The sequence below is a fragment of the Dictyostelium discoideum genome (assembly GCF_000004695.1).
Source record: "Dictyostelium discoideum AX4 chromosome 4 chromosome, whole genome shotgun sequence".
NCBI classification, from domain to species: domain Eukaryota; phylum Evosea; class Eumycetozoa; order Dictyosteliales; family Dictyosteliaceae; genus Dictyostelium; species Dictyostelium discoideum.
This window is the reverse complement of record NC_007090.3, coordinates 4,319,436-4,337,027: the sequence shown is the minus strand read 5'-3', so window position 1 is coordinate 4,337,027 and position 17,592 is coordinate 4,319,436. Positions and strand designations below refer to the sequence as shown.

The following is a 17,592-nucleotide window of genomic DNA, read 5'->3' as shown; positions in this document are numbered from 1 at the left end:
TAAATTATTTAATTACAAAAAAAAAATTATAAAATTAATGGTTTAACACACTTTTTTTTTTTTTTTTTTTTTTTTAAAAATAAATTTTAATATTTATTCATCAGCAATTTTAATAATCATTTTACCAAGATGATCACTATTAAATAATGAAAGGAATGATGGTACAACTTGGTCAAGGCCTTTTTTAATTGAATGTTGATCTTTGATTTTACCTTGATTATACCATTCAGCCAATTGTTTAGAGGCAGCAGGGAATTTATCAATGTAGTTAAAAACAATGAAACCTTGCATTTTTGCAGATGATTTCAAGAGATAAATTTGAATACGAGGGCCAACATCCAATTCGGTTTTATTGTAGGAAGAGATTACACCACAAAGTGGAATACGTGCATATTTGTTTAAATGTGGCAAAACTGCATCAGTTATTTCACCACCAACATTCTCCCAATAGATATCGACACCAGTTTTCTCAACAGCTTTTGCAATATCATCTTTGTAAGTTGGAGATTTATAATTGATACCTACATCGAATCTTAATTCCTTAGTCATGAAATCACACTTTTCTTTCGATCCAGCAATACCAATTACTCTACAACCAATGATTTTACCAACTTGACCAACAATTTGACCAACGGCACCAGAACCAGCACTCACCACCAATGTTTCACCTTTCTTTGGTTCACCGATTTCAGTTAGACCACAATAGGCAGTCATACCAGTCATACCAAGTAGAGAGAGATAACATGGAAGTGGAGCAGCGTTCTTATCAGCTTTATAACAACCTGGGTTATTACCATCAGTAACAAATTTCTCTTTCCATGGGAATTGATTATTGGCAATGTAATCACCAACTTTCCATTTGCTACAATTTGATTTCTCAATTTTACCAACACCACCACATTCAATTGGTTCTCCAATCTTAAATGGATCAATATATGATTTACCTTCACTCATTCTTCCACGAACCTTTTTAAATTAAATTAATTTAAAATATAAAATAAATTTTAATATTAAATTAAATAATTTTTTTTTTTTTTTTTTTTTTTTTTTTTTTTTTTTTTTCTTATTTTTAATAATTACATATGGATCAACTGAAATGTAAATCAATTTTACAAGGATTTGATTATTACCCAATGTTTCATCTAAATCTACTTCTTTTGTTTCAAAATCCTTTTCTTGTGGATATCCACCTTTGATATAGTTTTTTAATGCAATAAATTTAACTTTTGTCATAATTATTCTGTAATTATTTAATTGTATAAAATAATAAATATAAAAATAAAAAAAGGAAATTTAAAAAAAATTAAAAAATAATGAAAAAAATAAAATAAAATAAAAACAGGTAAAACTAAATAAATAAAAAAGATAAAATTTAAATTGAACGAAATGGGTGGGGGTTCGAATTCACACTTTTCTATTTTCGTTACTTTTTTTTATTACACACAATTGTATGTGGTTTGTTGAGAAATTAAAAAAAATAATTACAATTATTATAAAAATAGATTGGGTGTGTGGGGTTTGAAATTCACCAAAATCTATTTTTTATTTTTATTTTTTATTTATTTATTTTTATTTAACATATTTCCTTTGATATTTACAATTTTACATTTTTTTTTAATCATACAGTTAGAGAATTTAATTTAATATTTATGAGTCTTTAATAATTATAATTATTCCCCTTTTTAAAAATTTATTGATCAAATTAAATCAAATATATTATAATTCTTATTATCAATTAAAATTATTTAGAAAAAAAAAAATTGTGTGTTTAAGTAAAAAAAAAAAAAATAATGTGGTTTAAAAATTATTAATTAATTTATTTCCTATTTGAGTTAGCAAATCAAGGTGTTACACAATACCAATTTTGGTTTCCAGATTGTTCTGAAGGATTGCATGATATGGTATTATCGAATATTTGACAATTTTTACCATTGAAATCACAAAAGTTTTCGAGTGCTTCATTATTTTTACAAAACCAAGTTTCTGATTCATTTGTATCTTGAATGGAAAGTTTTAAATTTTGAGAGTAGGTAACGGCAGTTTGAAAATTATTCATATCACAATTACCTCTAGAATTATCATTATAATATTCTCTAACTGATAATAAGGAACCTGGTGTATATTCTGGTTTACCAATACTAATAGAAGCACGAGTATACCAAATATCACTCATACCAGAGATTGTACCAGTTTCAATCACTGTGAAATTTGGCATTATTGAACATTCATTATTTCCAATAATAAATTGTTGAGTATCACTTGAACCATTACAATTAAAATTCCATTCACTATATCTTGTTGTAATTATTGAATTTGATTCTTTATTAAATTCAATTTTCCAAAAATTATCATCAACTTGTTGAAATGGTTGAAATGCACCCAAACATTCATCAATTTTTAAAGAATATCCAAATCCAATTGATTCTCCACTACAATCACTTGTTGCGTATGAAAAAAAATTGGCAAATAATATAGTTGAACAATTTGAATAATTAATCAAATAAATTAAATTAATAATTAATAAAAATAGTTTCATTATTTTTTGAAAGTTTGTATATGTTATTATTGGAAAAAAAAAAAAAAAAAAAAAATCTTTTATTTTGTCATTTTTTAGATTTTTTTTTTTTTTTTTCTATTTTTTAAATTATTTTTTTTTTTTTAAAAATATCTTAAAAACTACCAACAAATCTTTACCTTTTACTTTTTTCAATAATTTTATTATTTTTTTAATCAATTGAATTTTTATTTTTAAATTAAAAATTGTTTTTTTTATATTTTCTTATACCAAAAAAATAAAAATAATTTAACAAATGAAAAAAAAAAAAAAAAAAATTAATCTTTTGTCATTTTATTAATTTACTTCTTTTTTTTTTTTTTTTTTTTTATTTATTATTAATAATTTAAGATAATATGATTTTCAATGCTGGAAAAAGTATTTTGAAAATTTTACTTTTAAAGTATTTTGAAAATTTTTTTTTTTTTTATATTTTTTTTTATTTTTTTATTTTTTTATTTATTTTTATTTTTTCAATTTTTTTTTTTTGTTTCTTAAATTAAAAGAACCAAAAAAGTTGCAAGAGTAGTCAATTGATATTTTAAAAAAGTCAAAAAAAGTATACTTCCTACTTTTTAATACTTTTTAAAAAATAAAAATAAAAAATTTTATTTTTATTTTTTTTTTTTTTTTTTTTTTTGAAATTTAAAAAGTATTCACACCTACTTTTTCCCAGCATTAATGATTTTCAAACAAAAAAAAAAAAAAAAAAAAAAAAAAAAATTTATTTTTATTTTTTATTTTCATTTTTATTTTTTATTTTTTTATCATTCCAATGCCAAAATATCCCATATTTTTCATTTTTTTAAAGAATGCCTACAAAATAATTATTGTCACAAAGAATAATATATAAATATGTTAACCCGTGATGAAATTTTAAAGAATAGGGAAAGATTAGTTCTTTATCTTTTTTACTTTTTCATATTTTTGGAAATCGTCATTTTAAAATGACAACAATTTTTACCCTTTAGAAAAAAAAAAAAATAAAAAAATAAAAATATCCAAAAAGTTTTTTTTTAATTTAATTTTTTTTTTTTTTTTTTAATTTAATTTTTTTTTTTTTTTAGTATAAAAAAAGATTTCTTTTTTATTTTTTTTTTATATTTTCACTCAACAAAAGATTAAAAAATAAAATAAAATAAATAAATAAAAAACTAATTATAAAAGTAATATAATAATTATTTATAATAAATAAATAAATAAATAAAATAAAAATAAAAAATATGGTTCTTAGTAAACAAATTGTATTAAAAAATCACATCGAAAGTGGTACACCAACTTTGGAGGATTTTGAAGAGAAAACTTTTGAATTTTCAATTGAAGAATTAAAAAATGAAGAAGTAGTAGTAAAATTAGAGATAGTTTCACCAGACCCATATATGAGAGGTCGTATGACAACACGTAAATCATATATCCCACCATTTGAAATTGGTAAACCAATTGTTGGATATGCTATTGGTAAAGTTACAAAAGCAGGCTCAGCATCAAAGTATTCAGTAGGTGATTACATTATGGGTCATTTACCATGGCAATCTGAATTCATCTACAATTCAAACAGTCCATATGCAAATAAAATCGATACAACATTAGCGCCATTGGAATCATTCCTCTCAGTTTTGGGTATGGTCGGATTAACAGCTTATCACGGTCTCAAAGAGATCGCAGAACCAAAACAAGGTGAAACCATGGTAATCAGCGCTGCAGCCGGTGCAGTAGGTCAATTGGTCGGTCAAATTGGTAAAATCAAAGGTTGCAGAGTTGTAGGTATCGTAGGTTCCGAAGAGAAGATAAAATACATCGTCGATGAATTAGGTTTTGATGTCGGTGTAAATTACAATTCACCAACTTATAAAGACGATATAGCAAAAGCAATTCCAAATGGTGTTGATATATATTGGGAGAATGTTGGTGGTGTTGTATCTGATGCAATTTGGCCACACTTGAATAAGTTTGCCCGTATTCCACTATGCGGTGTAATCTCACAATACAACTCTACTGAAAAGGATGTTGGCCCACGTATTGAAGGTTATCTCTTGAAAACTTCCTCAAAATTACAAGGTTTCATCGTTGCAAACTATGCAAGCAAACATGCTGAAGCATTAAAAGAATTGGCTCAATGGTATAAATCTGGTCAACTCAAAGATAGACACACCATTAATAATGGTTTCGATCAATTGGTGCCATCTTTTCTTGCATTATTCAAAGGTACAAATACTGGTAAAATGATGGTAAAATTGTAAAATAAATAAAAATAAAATCAATTTCTTAAAAAATTTAGTACTATAATTAAGTTTTTTTTTTTTTTTTTTTTTTTATATTAATAATGTGGAAATAACTCAAGATGAATTGCAAAACTCATCAATTAAAGGAATCATAGAATATATAAATAATTAAATTTTGTTTTTCCTGTTCAATTTTCCAAAAAAAAAAAATAAATAAATAAAATAAATAAATAAATAAATAAAAAACAATAATAAAACAATAAATAAATTATTTATTTATTTATAGAATTCTATTTTAAGAAAAAAAAAAAAAAAGTTAAAAATAAAAAATAATTATCACCCAATTGTTTAGTGTTTTTTTTTTAAGAATTTTTTTTTTTTTTTTTTTTTTTTTTTTTTTTTTTTTTTTATTCAATTTGATCGAATAAGTCATCAACCGAATCTGTATTAACATTTGTAATTGGAGGAGGATTGAATTGTTTAACCTTTTTATCCAAAAATTGATCCAACTCTTCTTGAGTAACTTCAGAAGAATCGCATTCATCTTGAGTGATTAAATTAATTGATTTCTCACCAAGGATTGAAGTTACATCAGCAGTGATATATTGCCAAAAGTCATCTCTTTTCTTTGATTGAAATAAAGATCTCATATCTTTGAGGAAACCATTGAATTGTTCAGCTTCTGATTCTCTAATACAACCAACTCTTAATTCTTTTATACATTCGAAAGCCTTTTGATAATATTGATCCCTAAGTGAATCATTAACCAATTGAAGTATTCTTTCCTTCATTAAAGTGATTGCTTTATCCACAAGATCCATATCTCTTCTATTTAACATATCTTTAAAGTTTTGAACAGGATTAATTGTACCAACCTCTGTAACATAACCAGAGACCAACTTATCCAATGAAAACTCTGAGAAATCATTAACCTTTCTCTTTTTAGCCTCGGAACCATCATCGGTGACATAGGAATCTAAATTAATTTCCTCACCAATTAACATACCATCTTTCCAATGATATTTTACACCACCAATCATTGTATTGTTTGTATTGGATGTTGTGCCATTGGTATTGCCACCAGAGATAGCAGGTGTTTTAGAGAATACAGTGGTTTTAGTGAGGGGGAATTTATCTGCAAAGTTTTTAATTGATTGTTTTGATTTATTCATAATGATTTGATCTGGGTTAATATACTCTGCTATTATAGGATCCAATTTTGGAATTTGAGTATTTGGATGTAAAGATCTATGATGAAGACATTGATAGAAATGTTGAAGTAAAGGATTGTATGTGAATCTTGGTTTTAACATTTGAATTGGGTCACCATCTTCATCGAATTCCGATTTCATTAAATCCATTGAATCAATGAGTTGTTGAGTTGCTTCCAATTGTTCTGCATTTGGTATATTTGATTTCCTAGTTAACGGATTCTTTGGTGAAATTGGTGGGAATTGATATTGTCTAATATCATCAGCCAATGGTAAATGATTATAATATAGACAAACATAATCACTCTTTACATGTGGGATCATATAACCAAGATAAGGTGATCCATTCATTGTTTTTACATATCTTACCACCATAACTTGATCAGTCTCAACCAATGCATGTATAAATGATGATAATGCTTCCTCTGATTGTTTATCACCAGGTTGTGATACAAATACTTCAGTATTACCCATATTATAATAGATTGGTATTGATTTACGATCTGTGAATCCAACAACTTTCAAACATTTACTTGATGAATATTTTAATTGATCCTCATCAATCTTTGAAAATGGTATTAATGATTTACCATATTTATAACCTTTTAATAAATCTGGTTTTAAAATTTCATTATCTGGATCTGTAATACTATAATATGATACTTCTTGATTAACATCTAATGTAATATTTGGTTTACCTTCTTCATTATCTTCATTATCTTCATTATTTTTATTTTTATTTTGTTGTTGTTGTTGTTGTTGTTGTTGCTCAATTTGTTGTTGAGCTATTGATGAAATCTTTTTTAAGGATGGTAATAATTGTTGTTTCATTTTTAAATATCCCCATACAGGTATTTTTAATTCTGGTGTAATTTCTAATGCACCTCTAAAACTTGTACGAGTCATTACTGATTGTGATCTAAAAAAGCTCATCATTTCTAATGCCTGTTTAACTGGTACTAATACTCCATCAACTGATTCTGCAAATTCTCTTAAAAATATTTCATTCTTTTCTTTTAAACTTTTATTTTTATTATTATTACTTGTATCCATATTATTTTCTTCTATTTCTTCTAAAAAGTCAACACCTCTATTTTTTATATATAAATAAATAAAAATAATAATAATAATAATAATAAAAATTTATTAATATAAAAATTTATACATTTAAAAAATAAATTTAAAAAAGTATAATAATAATAATAATTACATTATATTTAATTTTACATCTATTTTTTTAAATTGATCTCTAACAATTGATAAATCTTCAGTATTAATTGGATCTCTTGCATTTGTAACAAGGAAAATACGTTTTTGATATTTTTTATTTTCAGTTTTTCTAATTAACATATCCATTGCAACTATTAATGAATCAATGACATCACCTTTTGATTCACCAGGTGCTAAATTCTCTAAATATTTCAATGTTTCAATTGATGGTTCTTCAATATCACTTACAACTGTAATATGTTGATATCCATCATCTTGTAAATTGTTTTTTGTACCTTTTGTTCCAATTAAAACTAATCCTAATTGATCCTTTTTACCATATATTAATTTTTGTTGATATAATAATGTAACTGATCTTAATGCATCTTCAATTGATGATGTTGTTGTTGTTGTTCCATCACTATCTTTACTTGTCATACCTAATCCTATATCTAAAATTACAACCACTGCTTCTTTTAATGGTATTGTAGTTGTCATCTTTTTTTTAAATTTTTATTTTTATTTATTTTATTATTTTATTTATTTTATTTATATATTTATTTAATTGTGTATCAGTTACAACTACTTTTATTAAAAATGAAAAATTAAAAAAAAAAAAAAAAAAAAAAAAAAAAAAATCTTTGCTAAAAATTTCAAAAAATTGATAAAAAAAAAAAAAAAAAGTTTTATTAATATTTTATTATTTCTAAGAATAGATTTTTTGATTTTCCAAAAAAAAAATCTGGAATTTTTAAAAAAGGTCTTATGCAAATGCATTAAAACTTGAACTTTGTGGACTTTCAACATGTTGAGAATCATGAGAGTGTCCACCATGTGAATGACCATGACCATGTGAATGGCCATGACCACCATGTGAATGACCATGGCCACCATCACCAGCACCACCATGGTCATGCGGTAACATTGAATGTAAGAAATGAATTGAAAAGAAGAAGAAAATCATACCAATAATATTTGAAAATGCAGATTCATCAACTGAAACATATTTAAATGCAGCTGGTAATAACTCTTTAATAACCATAAATACCATAATACCAGCAACTATAATAATAATAATAATAATAATAACATAATAAAAATTGAAAAATTGAATTAGTAAAACTTTAAATGAAAATATTTAAATAAATATTTAAAATAAACTTACCAGCGGCTAACATTGATTGAATTAAATAAGGTGTCATATATTCTTTAAAGATTAAACCAAAGATAATAGCACCAACTGGTTCACAAAGACCACTATATAAACAATATTTAAAAGCTTTCCATTTACTACCAGTTGCAGAAAAGATTGGAGCAGCAACTGCCATACCCTCTGGAATATTATGAGCTGCAATTGCAAGCATCAATGGTAAACCAACATCAATACCCTTTAAACATGCCAAATAAACTGCAACACCTTCTGGGAAATTATGAAGACTAACTCCAATTGCTGTTGCAATACCAACACTATTTAAATAATCATCTTTACTCTTTTTCTTATTCTTTGATTTTGCAATATTTTGTTTTTGTTGTTGTTGTTGTTTTTGTTGTTTTTGTTTTTGTTGCTTTTGTTTTTTATCTTTACCATTATTATCATCATCATCATCATCCACTACTTCTTTTTTTTCACTACTATGTTTCTCTATACTTGCACCATTATGTGAGTGAGCATGATTTGAATCACCACTTTCATCATGATCATGTGGTACAAATCTTAAAATTACTGCAAAAAATATAATACCTACAAAAAACTATAGTTTTGAAAAAAAAAAAAAAAAAAAAAAAGAAATAAAATTAGATTTATTAAAAAAAAAAAAAAAAAAGTTTAAAATAAAATAATGATATCATACCCATATATTTGCATTATAAAACCCAATTTCTGCAATTGATTCTGGTAATAGATCCATAAATGATATATAAATCATAACACCTGATGAAAAACTTAATAAATGACCTAATAATTTATGAGATTGTTGTTTAATGAAAATTACATATAATCCACCTATAATATTGTTGTGAATATAAAAAATAAAAAAAAAAAGATTGGGTTGAGTAATTTGAATTGAATTATTTAAATAAATAATTGGAATTTATTTAATTATAGCTATAATTATATACTTACCAATGGCTGTTGAAAGACCACTTAAAAAACACATAATTAAAGCGGTCTTTACATTATCATTATACGTTTCCAATGATGTCATTTTTTAATATTGAAAAAGAAAAAAAGAAAATAAAAATAAAGGATATATACAAGTTAAAAAAAAAAAAAAAAAAAATTAAATGTGTGATGAGAGTGTTGTTTTTTTTTTTTTTTTCTTTTTTTTTCTTTTTTTTTTTTTTTTTTTTTTTTAAATAATCCACAAAACAGATTTTGAAAAAATTTAAAAAAAAAAAAAATTAAAATTTTATTTTTAATCACAAAAAATGGTCAACTTTTTTTATTTTTGAAAAAAAAAAAAAAAAAGAAATAAAAAAAAAAAAATAAAAATAGAAATAAAAATAAAAATAAAAATAAAAATTCAATACGAATTAACCTTATTTTTTTTTTTTTTTTTTTTTTTTGGATAAAAACTTCTAAAATTTGTTTTGTTTTTTTTTTTTTTTTTTTTTTTTTATTTTACCATGATATATATATATTGTAAATATCATTTATATTTTATCAATTAAAACCATCATTAATTGATTGATAATCAGCTTCATCCCTCCAAAATATTTTTCTAAAAATAGTTATTTTCTTATAACGATCTCTTAATTTCGAAGAACGTAAATAAACCAATGCATTGAAAAAACCTTGTAATAAGAATATTGCCTTTGAAATATATAATAAAATTTCTATATAACTATTATTATTATTATTACTATTACCACTTTCTGTATTTTTATCATTTCTTTTATTGTTGATACTATTAGCATAAGCACCACCACTACCATAAGATTCTGTTGAAAATTGATAAATTGATAAAACTAAAGTCATAATATAACAAATTGATAATATACTTGGATATAATAATAATCTCCAAACTATTTTTTTAGTTGTAATTTTCTTTTCATTTACAAATAGTACACTTGTTGTTGTTGTCTCTGATTCTCTTAAATTTCCACTAATAATATGCTTAATTGTAATAAATGCAACTATAAAATTAAATAACATAAACGCTATAAACAATATTGTTTCTAAATAAAATTTAATATAATTTGGACTTTTAAATCTACACCTATAAATTTTATTTTAGTATATTTCTATATAGAAAAAAAAAAAAAAAAAAAATTAAAAAGTAAATTTAATAACACTTACTGATTACCATTATCACTTATCATATTAGGTATTTTAGTAATAACTACAACAATTAAAGGAATACCCCAACTACATAAATGATATAAAAGTTCATTTTTTTTTAAATTCTTATTCGGTGAAAAACATAAATATAATAAACTTTATATATACATATATAAATATAATGGTTAGTTTATATAGTAAATAAATAATTTATAAATAAAAATAAATTAAAAAAAAAACTTACTTTACTGAAATACAAACTGACCAAATAAAGTTTGATAATATTAAATATTGAATGATTGCTTCTTGAAAATTGCAAATAATTGTTGAACGTTCTATATATAAGTCTGCTGTTTTTGATATAAATGATGGAAATGAAACCATATCATAAAGTAATAATATGAATGTAGGATATATAATGATTCTTGATAATGATGTACGTAGTAACGGTATCCAAAAAAAGTGACCTATAATAAATAAACACCCAATTAAACACAGTATTGATCCTACTAGATTAAGCACATAAGAACTTAAACTAAGCATTTTAATTTTATTTATTTAATTATTACTGAGTGTTTATTTGTATTTTGTTTTGTTTTTTTTTTTTTTTTATTATTCTCTTTTTTTTTCGTATTAAAGTTTTTTTTTTTTATGGACAAGAGTGGTTTAAAAATAATCAAAAAAAACCAAAAAAAAAAAAAAAAAAAAAAAAAAAATAAAAATAAAAAAAAAAAAATAAAAATAAAAATAAAAAAAATAAAAAAAAGTTTTAAGGATATTGCAAATACGACTTTTCAAATCAATCCGATGAGTTTTTATTTTATTGTTTTATAATTTTATTATTTCATTTTATTTTTTTTTTTTTTTATTAATTATTTTTATATTAAAAAAAAAAAAAATAATAATAATAAAATAATAACTTAAAATTGTTCTTGGAAATTAAATAATTATTACTTTTTTTTTTTATATAAATATTTATTTATTTATTTAACTTTTTTATTTCTTTTTTTTTTTTAATTTTTAATTTTTTATTTTTTTTTTTTATTTTATTTTCTTTTTTTTTTTTTTCTTTTTTTTTTTTTTCCTGTTTAAATTGGTTTAATTGATTTATTTTGATTTATTTTTGGCTGCTTCCTTTTTTGGGGCTGAGTTGGCTGTCTTTTTTACTGAGGCTTCATCTACATTATCTTTAGTGGTTGTGGTAGTTGGAGCGGTGGCATCTTTGTTGGTGGTGGTAGTTGGAGCGGTGGCATCTTTGTTAGTGGTGGTAGTGGTGGCGGTGGTTGTCTCTTTGTTGGCAGATTCATCAGATGATGATTGGTCTTTTTCAGCTTTTTTGTTTGCTGGTGCTTTCTTTTTATCAGCGGCTGGTTTTGTTATCTTTTCTTTTGGTTCTTCAGTGGTGGTTGCAGCGGCGGCGGTGGTGGTGGTGGTGGTAGCAGCTGGTTTATCATCAGATGGAGTTACATCTTTATTTTCACCATCTTTTTTATCGGTTGGATTTGCAGCGGTTTTCTTTTTTTCAGCGGCAGCTGGTTTCTTTGGTGCAGCTGGTTTTTTAGTTTCTTTTTTCTCTTTTTCTTCAGATTTCTCTTCATCCTTTTTCTCCTCAGTGGCAGCAGCAGCAGTTTCATCATCATCACCATCTTTTTTAACTTTCTTTTTTTCAGCGGCGGCTGGTTTTTTAGTTGTTTTTTTGTCTTTCTTTTCTTCTTTATTTTCAGTGGAATCATCAGTAGTGGTGGTGGCGGTGGCAGTGGTAGTAGTTGAATCATCACCATCTTTTTTTTTTTCGGCAGCAGCTTGATCTTTTTTGGATATTTTCTTTTCTTTCTTTGGTTTTTCTTCTTTTTCTTTCTTTTCAGTAGAATCACTACTAGTAGTTGTGGCTTCTTTTTCTTTTTTGGTGGTTTCTTTCTTTGGTTTGGCTTCTTTCTTTGGTTTGGCTTCTTTCTTTTTTGGTTCAGTTTCTTTCTTTGCTACTTTTTTGGCTTGTTTCTTCTTTTTCTTTTTATCTTCATCAGAGTTTTGTTCTTCTTCTGATTCCTCTGAATCTTCTTCTTGAGATTGTTCTTCTTTTTGTTCTTCGTCTTCTTCTTTTTCTTCGTCTTCTTCCTCATCACCATCATCTTTCTTTTTTTCAGTCTTTGCTTTCTTTTTAGCTTTTTCTTTTGGTTCTTTTGGTTCTTTTGGTTCTTTTTCTTTCTTTTCCTTCTTTTCCTTTCTCTCTTTGGTGTCTATTAATTTTCTTTTGGCAGCTTGTGATAATGGTGGTGTTGGTGCTAAACGATCAACAGTTGCACGAGTACGTGTGTTTGATAATTGATTTTTAACATTTTTTACAAAGAAATAATCATCATTTCCTTTTGATGTTGCTTTTGGTACTTTAACTTCTTTAGTAGTAACAGTACTATCTGTTGTTGTTGGTGTTTCAGTTGTGGTTTTATTTTCTGTTTCTGACATTTTATTTTTATTTTTGTTTTTAATTATTTATTTATTTATTTGTTTGTTTTTGTTTGCTTATTTTTTTATTTATTTTATTTATTTTTTTATCTATTTATTTATCTATTTATTTATTTATTTTTTTATTTATTATTTATTTTTATTTTTTTATTTATATTATATATTTGTTTATTTATTTATTATTATTATTATTATTATTGTTGTTATTATTATTATTATTATTTATTTTTTTTATTTTTTTTTATATTGAAACGAATATGTATAAATTATTTGGGGTGTGTTAACAAAATAAAATATTTTTTTTTTTTTTTTCAAATTTGAAATTATTTATACCGTTAAACCAATTTTTTTTTTTTTTTTAAACTTTTTTTTTATTTTTTTTTTTTTTTTTTCTCCACAAAGTTTTTAACGGTTTTGTCAGTGTTTTTAAATGAAACTTTTTTTTTTTTAAATAACTGTCATCAATATAAGCAATATATTCAATATCGGTGATTGCTTTTTTTTTTTTTTTTTTTTTTTTTTTTTTTTTTTTTTTTTTTTTTTTTTTCATTGTTCAATATTAAAAAATATTATTTTATTTAATTTATTATAAAAATTAAATTCGAAAAAAAGTTTTTGCTTTAATAATTAACAATTGAGACACCTTATTATTTTTATTTTATTTGTACATTTTTATTTTATTTTATTTTATTTTTTATATTTGTACATTTTTTTTTTTTCCCCAAATTCCCTTTATATTTGAACTTTTAAAGATATAAAACAAAACAATTAAACCAATTTAGAAATATTTGGATTATTAAATAAAATTTCCTTTAAGGAATTTTACTAAGGGAAAAAAAAAAAAAAAAATTTTTTAACTTTTTTTTTTTATTTTTTTTAATTTTTTTTTGAATTTTTATTTTATTTTTAATTTTTTTTTTTTTTTTTTTTTGTTTCTTTTTCTTGATTTAGAAACTATTTGAAATACAATGACCACATTAAAAAAGGTATCAAAATTACCACCAGAAATCAATAGAATTTTATATGTAAAGTATGTAAAAAGTTATATTAATTGCTATTTTATATAATTATTAAATATTCATTTTATTATTCTCACTCATACTAATTCTAATAATAACAACAATAATTATTATTCTCTTTGAATTATTTTTAATATTCTAGAAATTTACCATTTAAAATATCATCAGAGGAATTATATGGTATATTTTCAAATTATGGAGCTATTAGACAAATAAGGTTAGGTAATACAACAGAAACAATGGGTACAGCATTTGTTGTTTATGAAGATATATTTGACGCAAGAAATGCATGTGAACATCTTTCAGGTTATAATGTAAATAATAGATATTTAGTAGTATTATATTATCAACAACAAAAACAACAAAAGAAAATGGATCATCAAGCAAAAAAGAAAGAATTAGATTTATTAAAACAAAAGTTTGGTTTGGAATGAAAATTTTCTATTAAAAAAAAAAAAAAAAAAAAAAAAAAAATTAATAATAATAATAATTAAAAAACCTCGTTTGTACATAATTAAAAATAATATTTATAATAAAAAAAAATAATTATAAAAAAAAAAATAAAAAAAAATAGTATATAAATTAAGATTCATTGGCATTTATAACTGGATATCTAAAGTTCAAAATCTTTAATAATTGTTTAAATTTACGTTAAAGGAAAAAAAAAAAGAAAAAAAAAAAAAAAAAGAGAAAAAAAAGAAGAAAAAAGAAAAAAAAAAAATAAAAAAAAAAATTAAGAATATTTAAGGACAAAACCTATATTTGATAATTTTTTATTTTTTCAATCTCATTTTAATATAATTATTATTTTAAAATTTCCAACACAGCGGGTTATTAGATTTGGTAAAAAAAAATGAAAGTAGTACATGGGATAATTTTTTTATTTTTTTATTTTTTTTTTTTGCTTATAATAATTTTTTAAAATCAAATAAATTAAAAAAAAATTAAAAAATAAAATTTTTTAAAATTTTTTTTTTAATATTATTACATTTTAATAATACCAAACCAGCTAATAAAAAATATTTATTTATTTAAAATTTTTTTTTTTTTTAATTAAATTTTTTTTTTTTTTAATTAAATTTTTTTTATTTTTTTTTTCAATTTTATTTTTTTTTCAATTTTATTTTTTTTTCAATTTTGTTTTCTCATTTTTTCAATAAAATTAACTTTCTAACACACCCACACAAATATTTTTTATATATAAACCTTTTTTTTTTTTTTTTTCTTTAATATATTGCTAATTTCCTAAATACATAGTTTTTAAAACAAACATTTAATATCACTTTTTTTCTTATAACTTTTATTTTTATTTTTATTTTTATTTTTTTTTTTTAAATTATTACTCTATAATATATACAATATAAAATGGTTCATGTATCAAGCTTTAAAAACGACCACCCACTCGGTATGTTTTAAATAAATTAATACAGTAATATTTACGTATAATAAATTACTAACTATTTTAATTTTTTTTTGAAAAAAATAAAATAAAATAAAATAAAATAAAATAAAACAAAATAAAATAAAATAAAATAAAATAAATATAGACAAAAGAAGAGAAGTAGCTGAACGTATTAGATCAAAGTATCTTGATAGAATTCCAGTTATTGTAGAGAAAGCTCCAAGATCAGATGCACCAGACATCGATAAAAAGAAATACTTAGTACCAGCTGATATTACTGTTGGTAAATTTGTTTATGAAATTAGAAAGCATATGACCAAAGTTAGTGCTGAAAAAGCCATTTATTTGTTTGTTAATAATACTATCCCACCAACTGCTGCTTTAATTTCTCAAATTTATGAACGTTATAAGGATGAAGATGGATTTTTATACATTACTTACAGGTATGCATTTCTTTTTTTATCTTTTTTTTATTTATTTACAAATCTTATAATTCTAACATATTATTCTTAATTTTACTATTTTTTAGTGGTGAAAATACTTTTGGTAGTGATTTATAACCTATTATAATCCATGAATGTATTCATGCACTCTGAGAGAAAGAAGACCACCAAATGTATATAGATCCAAACAATAATAGTTTGCCAAATGAATGGAAACTTTAATCTCTTTTAGTTATGATACTTACACAATTGTAAATCTTCTTTTTTCAATTTCTAAAAACAAAAAAAAAAAAACAAAAAAAAAAAAAATAAACAAACAAAAAAAAAAAAACAAAACAAAAATAACTTTTCTATTGTTTTTTTTTTTTATACATATATGTTTAAACCAAAATAATCTGGTTTATTTTTATTTATTATTGTTATAGTTTCCTATTTTTAAAAAATTATATAAAGTAAAAATAAAATTATAAAAAAAAAAAGGTTAGTTTTTTGATTTGGTAACAATGTTTTTAATTTAGTTACAATGTTTTTTATTACTTACCAAAATATGGTTGGCCTGATTGTTCAATTATCCTTCTTTGTTGTTCAATAATACCTAAACCCTCCTGTTTTTGTTGATTATAATACTGTGGTGACTGGTAATTTAAATGTGCAGGAGGTGATTGTGTTTGTTGTTGGGTTGATCTTTGTAAATAATACTGTGGATCGAATGGATATGACTGATTTTGTTGGTTTTGATTATGTTGGCTTTGATTATGTTGTTGGTTTTGATTATGTTGTTGGTTTTGATTATGTTGTTGATATTGTTGTTGTTGCTGTTGTTGCTGTTGGTGTTGGTGTTGTTGGTGCTGATGATGATGTTGATGTTGTTGGAATTGTTGTTGAATTTGTTGGTGAATTTGTGGTTGTTGCATTGGATTGTGTTGTTGTTGTTGTTGCTGTTGTTGTTGTTGTTGTTGTTGTTGTAGTTGTTGTTGTTGTTGTAATTGTTGAAATTGTTGCTGTATTTGTTGTTGAATTAGTGGTTGTTGTGTTGGTGAACGATTTTGGTTGAGTTGTGATTGTTGATTATTGGAGTTACCACCTTGTTGACTGTCTACAATATTCATTAAGGTTGATAAACCACTCAAATCATGTGATGGAATTGTTGGTGATGACATTAAAGGAGACTATATAAAAATAAAAGAAATTAGATAAAAAATAATGCTACAATGTTTTTTTTTAATAGAAAACTTACATCACCACTACCAGCATTATCAGAATCACCAGTTTTTGCTTTTTTATTTGCTCTTTGACTCGACTTCTTTTCTTTTTTCTCTTTTTCTTTTTGTTCTTTCTTTTCTCTCTTTTCACGTTCCTTTTGATCTTTTTTTTCTTGTTTTTCTCTTTCTTTATCTTGTTTCTCTCTTTCCTTTTCACGTTCCTTTTGATCTTTTTTCTCTTGTTTTTCTTTTTTCTTTTGAGATGCTAGAGATTCTTGGTCATCTTTTTTTCTCTTTCCAGTCATTGGTGGACTTGCATTCAATAATGGTGAAGTAATAGCTTGCTGTGTTTGTTGTTGTTGATGTTGTTGTTGCTGTTGTTGTTGATGTTGTTGTTGTTGTTGCTGTTGTTGTTGTTGTTGTTGTAGTTGTTGTTGCTGTAATAATGCTTGTTGCTGAATGGAGAGTTGTGGGTGTTGTTGTTGTTGTTGTTGTTGTTGTTGTTGTTGTTGTTGTTGTTGTTGTTGTTGTTGTTGGTGCATTGATTGCATCGATTGAATAGCTTGTGCAGCTTGTAGAGTTTGAAG

At 23.3% G+C, this 17,592-nt stretch overlaps 10 protein-coding genes across 10 annotated transcripts in view; 3 read left to right on the top strand and 7 right to left on the bottom strand.

The window, feature by feature from the left end:
• Window positions 1-93: 93 nt before the first annotated feature.
• Window positions 94-1,233, bottom strand: DDB_G0286309 (zinc-containing alcohol dehydrogenase; the record flags this gene model as incomplete). The annotated part of the gene is made up of 2 exons (XM_632757.1): window positions 94-966; window positions 1,081-1,233. 2 exons carry the CDS (start codon window positions 1,231-1,233, stop codon window positions 94-96), a joined length of 1,026 nt encoding a protein of 341 aa, XP_637849.1.
• A 607-nt stretch (window positions 1,234-1,840) lies between these two features.
• On the bottom strand, window positions 1,841-2,536 carry DDB_G0286307 (hypothetical protein; the record flags this gene model as incomplete). The annotated part of the gene is made up of 1 exon (XM_632756.1): window positions 1,841-2,536. One exon carries the CDS (start codon window positions 2,534-2,536, stop codon window positions 1,841-1,843), a length of 696 nt encoding a protein of 231 aa, XP_637848.1.
• A 1,241-nt stretch (window positions 2,537-3,777) lies between these two features.
• DDB_G0286305 (zinc-containing alcohol dehydrogenase) lies at window positions 3,778-4,794 on the top strand (the record flags this gene model as incomplete). Its single annotated transcript, XM_632755.1, has 1 exon — window positions 3,778-4,794. The coding sequence occupies one exon, from the start codon at window positions 3,778-3,780 to the stop codon at window positions 4,792-4,794; it is 1,017 nt and encodes a 338-aa protein (XP_637847.1).
• A 389-nt stretch (window positions 4,795-5,183) lies between these two features.
• Window positions 5,184-7,694, bottom strand: ku80 (ATP-dependent DNA helicase; the record flags this gene model as incomplete). Its single annotated transcript, XM_632754.1, has 2 exons — window positions 5,184-7,077; window positions 7,198-7,694. 2 exons carry the CDS (start codon window positions 7,692-7,694, stop codon window positions 5,184-5,186), a joined length of 2,391 nt encoding a protein of 796 aa, XP_637846.1.
• A 265-nt stretch (window positions 7,695-7,959) lies between these two features.
• Window positions 7,960-9,400, bottom strand: zntB (zinc/iron permease; the record flags this gene model as incomplete). Its single annotated transcript, XM_632753.1, has 4 exons — window positions 7,960-8,258; window positions 8,362-8,947; window positions 9,047-9,198; window positions 9,319-9,400. 4 exons carry the CDS (start codon window positions 9,398-9,400, stop codon window positions 7,960-7,962), a joined length of 1,119 nt encoding a protein of 372 aa, XP_637845.1.
• Window positions 9,401-9,858: 458 nt separating this feature from the next.
• crlE (G-protein-coupled receptor family protein) lies at window positions 9,859-11,019 on the bottom strand (the record flags this gene model as incomplete). The annotated part of the gene is made up of 3 exons (XM_632752.1): window positions 9,859-10,414; window positions 10,495-10,632; window positions 10,721-11,019. The coding sequence occupies 3 exons, from the start codon at window positions 11,017-11,019 to the stop codon at window positions 9,859-9,861; spliced, it is 993 nt and encodes a 330-aa protein (XP_637844.1).
• Window positions 11,020-11,583: 564 nt separating this feature from the next.
• DDB_G0286299 (hypothetical protein) lies at window positions 11,584-12,939 on the bottom strand (the record flags this gene model as incomplete). Its single annotated transcript, XM_632751.1, has 1 exon — window positions 11,584-12,939. One exon carries the CDS (start codon window positions 12,937-12,939, stop codon window positions 11,584-11,586), a length of 1,356 nt encoding a protein of 451 aa, XP_637843.1.
• A 968-nt stretch (window positions 12,940-13,907) lies between these two features.
• DDB_G0286297 (RNA recognition motif-containing protein RRM) lies at window positions 13,908-14,392 on the top strand (the record flags this gene model as incomplete). Its single annotated transcript, XM_632750.1, has 2 exons — window positions 13,908-13,969; window positions 14,101-14,392. 2 exons carry the CDS (start codon window positions 13,908-13,910, stop codon window positions 14,390-14,392), a joined length of 354 nt encoding a protein of 117 aa, XP_637842.1.
• A 931-nt stretch (window positions 14,393-15,323) lies between these two features.
• On the top strand, window positions 15,324-15,920 carry atg8 (autophagy protein 8; the record flags this gene model as incomplete). Its single annotated transcript, XM_632749.1, has 3 exons — window positions 15,324-15,363; window positions 15,506-15,803; window positions 15,890-15,920. 3 exons carry the CDS (start codon window positions 15,324-15,326, stop codon window positions 15,918-15,920), a joined length of 369 nt encoding a protein of 122 aa, XP_637841.1.
• Window positions 15,921-16,209: 289 nt separating this feature from the next.
• Window positions 16,210-17,592, bottom strand: part of DDB_G0286295 (hypothetical protein) — a gene marked incomplete at both ends in the record, with an annotated part of 3,297 nt that continues 1,914 nt past the window's right edge. The window contains 3 exons of the mRNA XM_632748.1: window positions 16,210-16,232; window positions 16,345-16,972; window positions 17,041-17,592. The exon at window positions 17,041-17,592 is cut by the window's right edge and continues 1,349 nt beyond it. Coding sequence (XP_637840.1) covers window positions 16,210-16,232; window positions 16,345-16,972; window positions 17,041-17,592 — 1,203 coding nt within the window. The remainder of the gene's footprint in view (window positions 16,233-16,344; window positions 16,973-17,040) is intronic.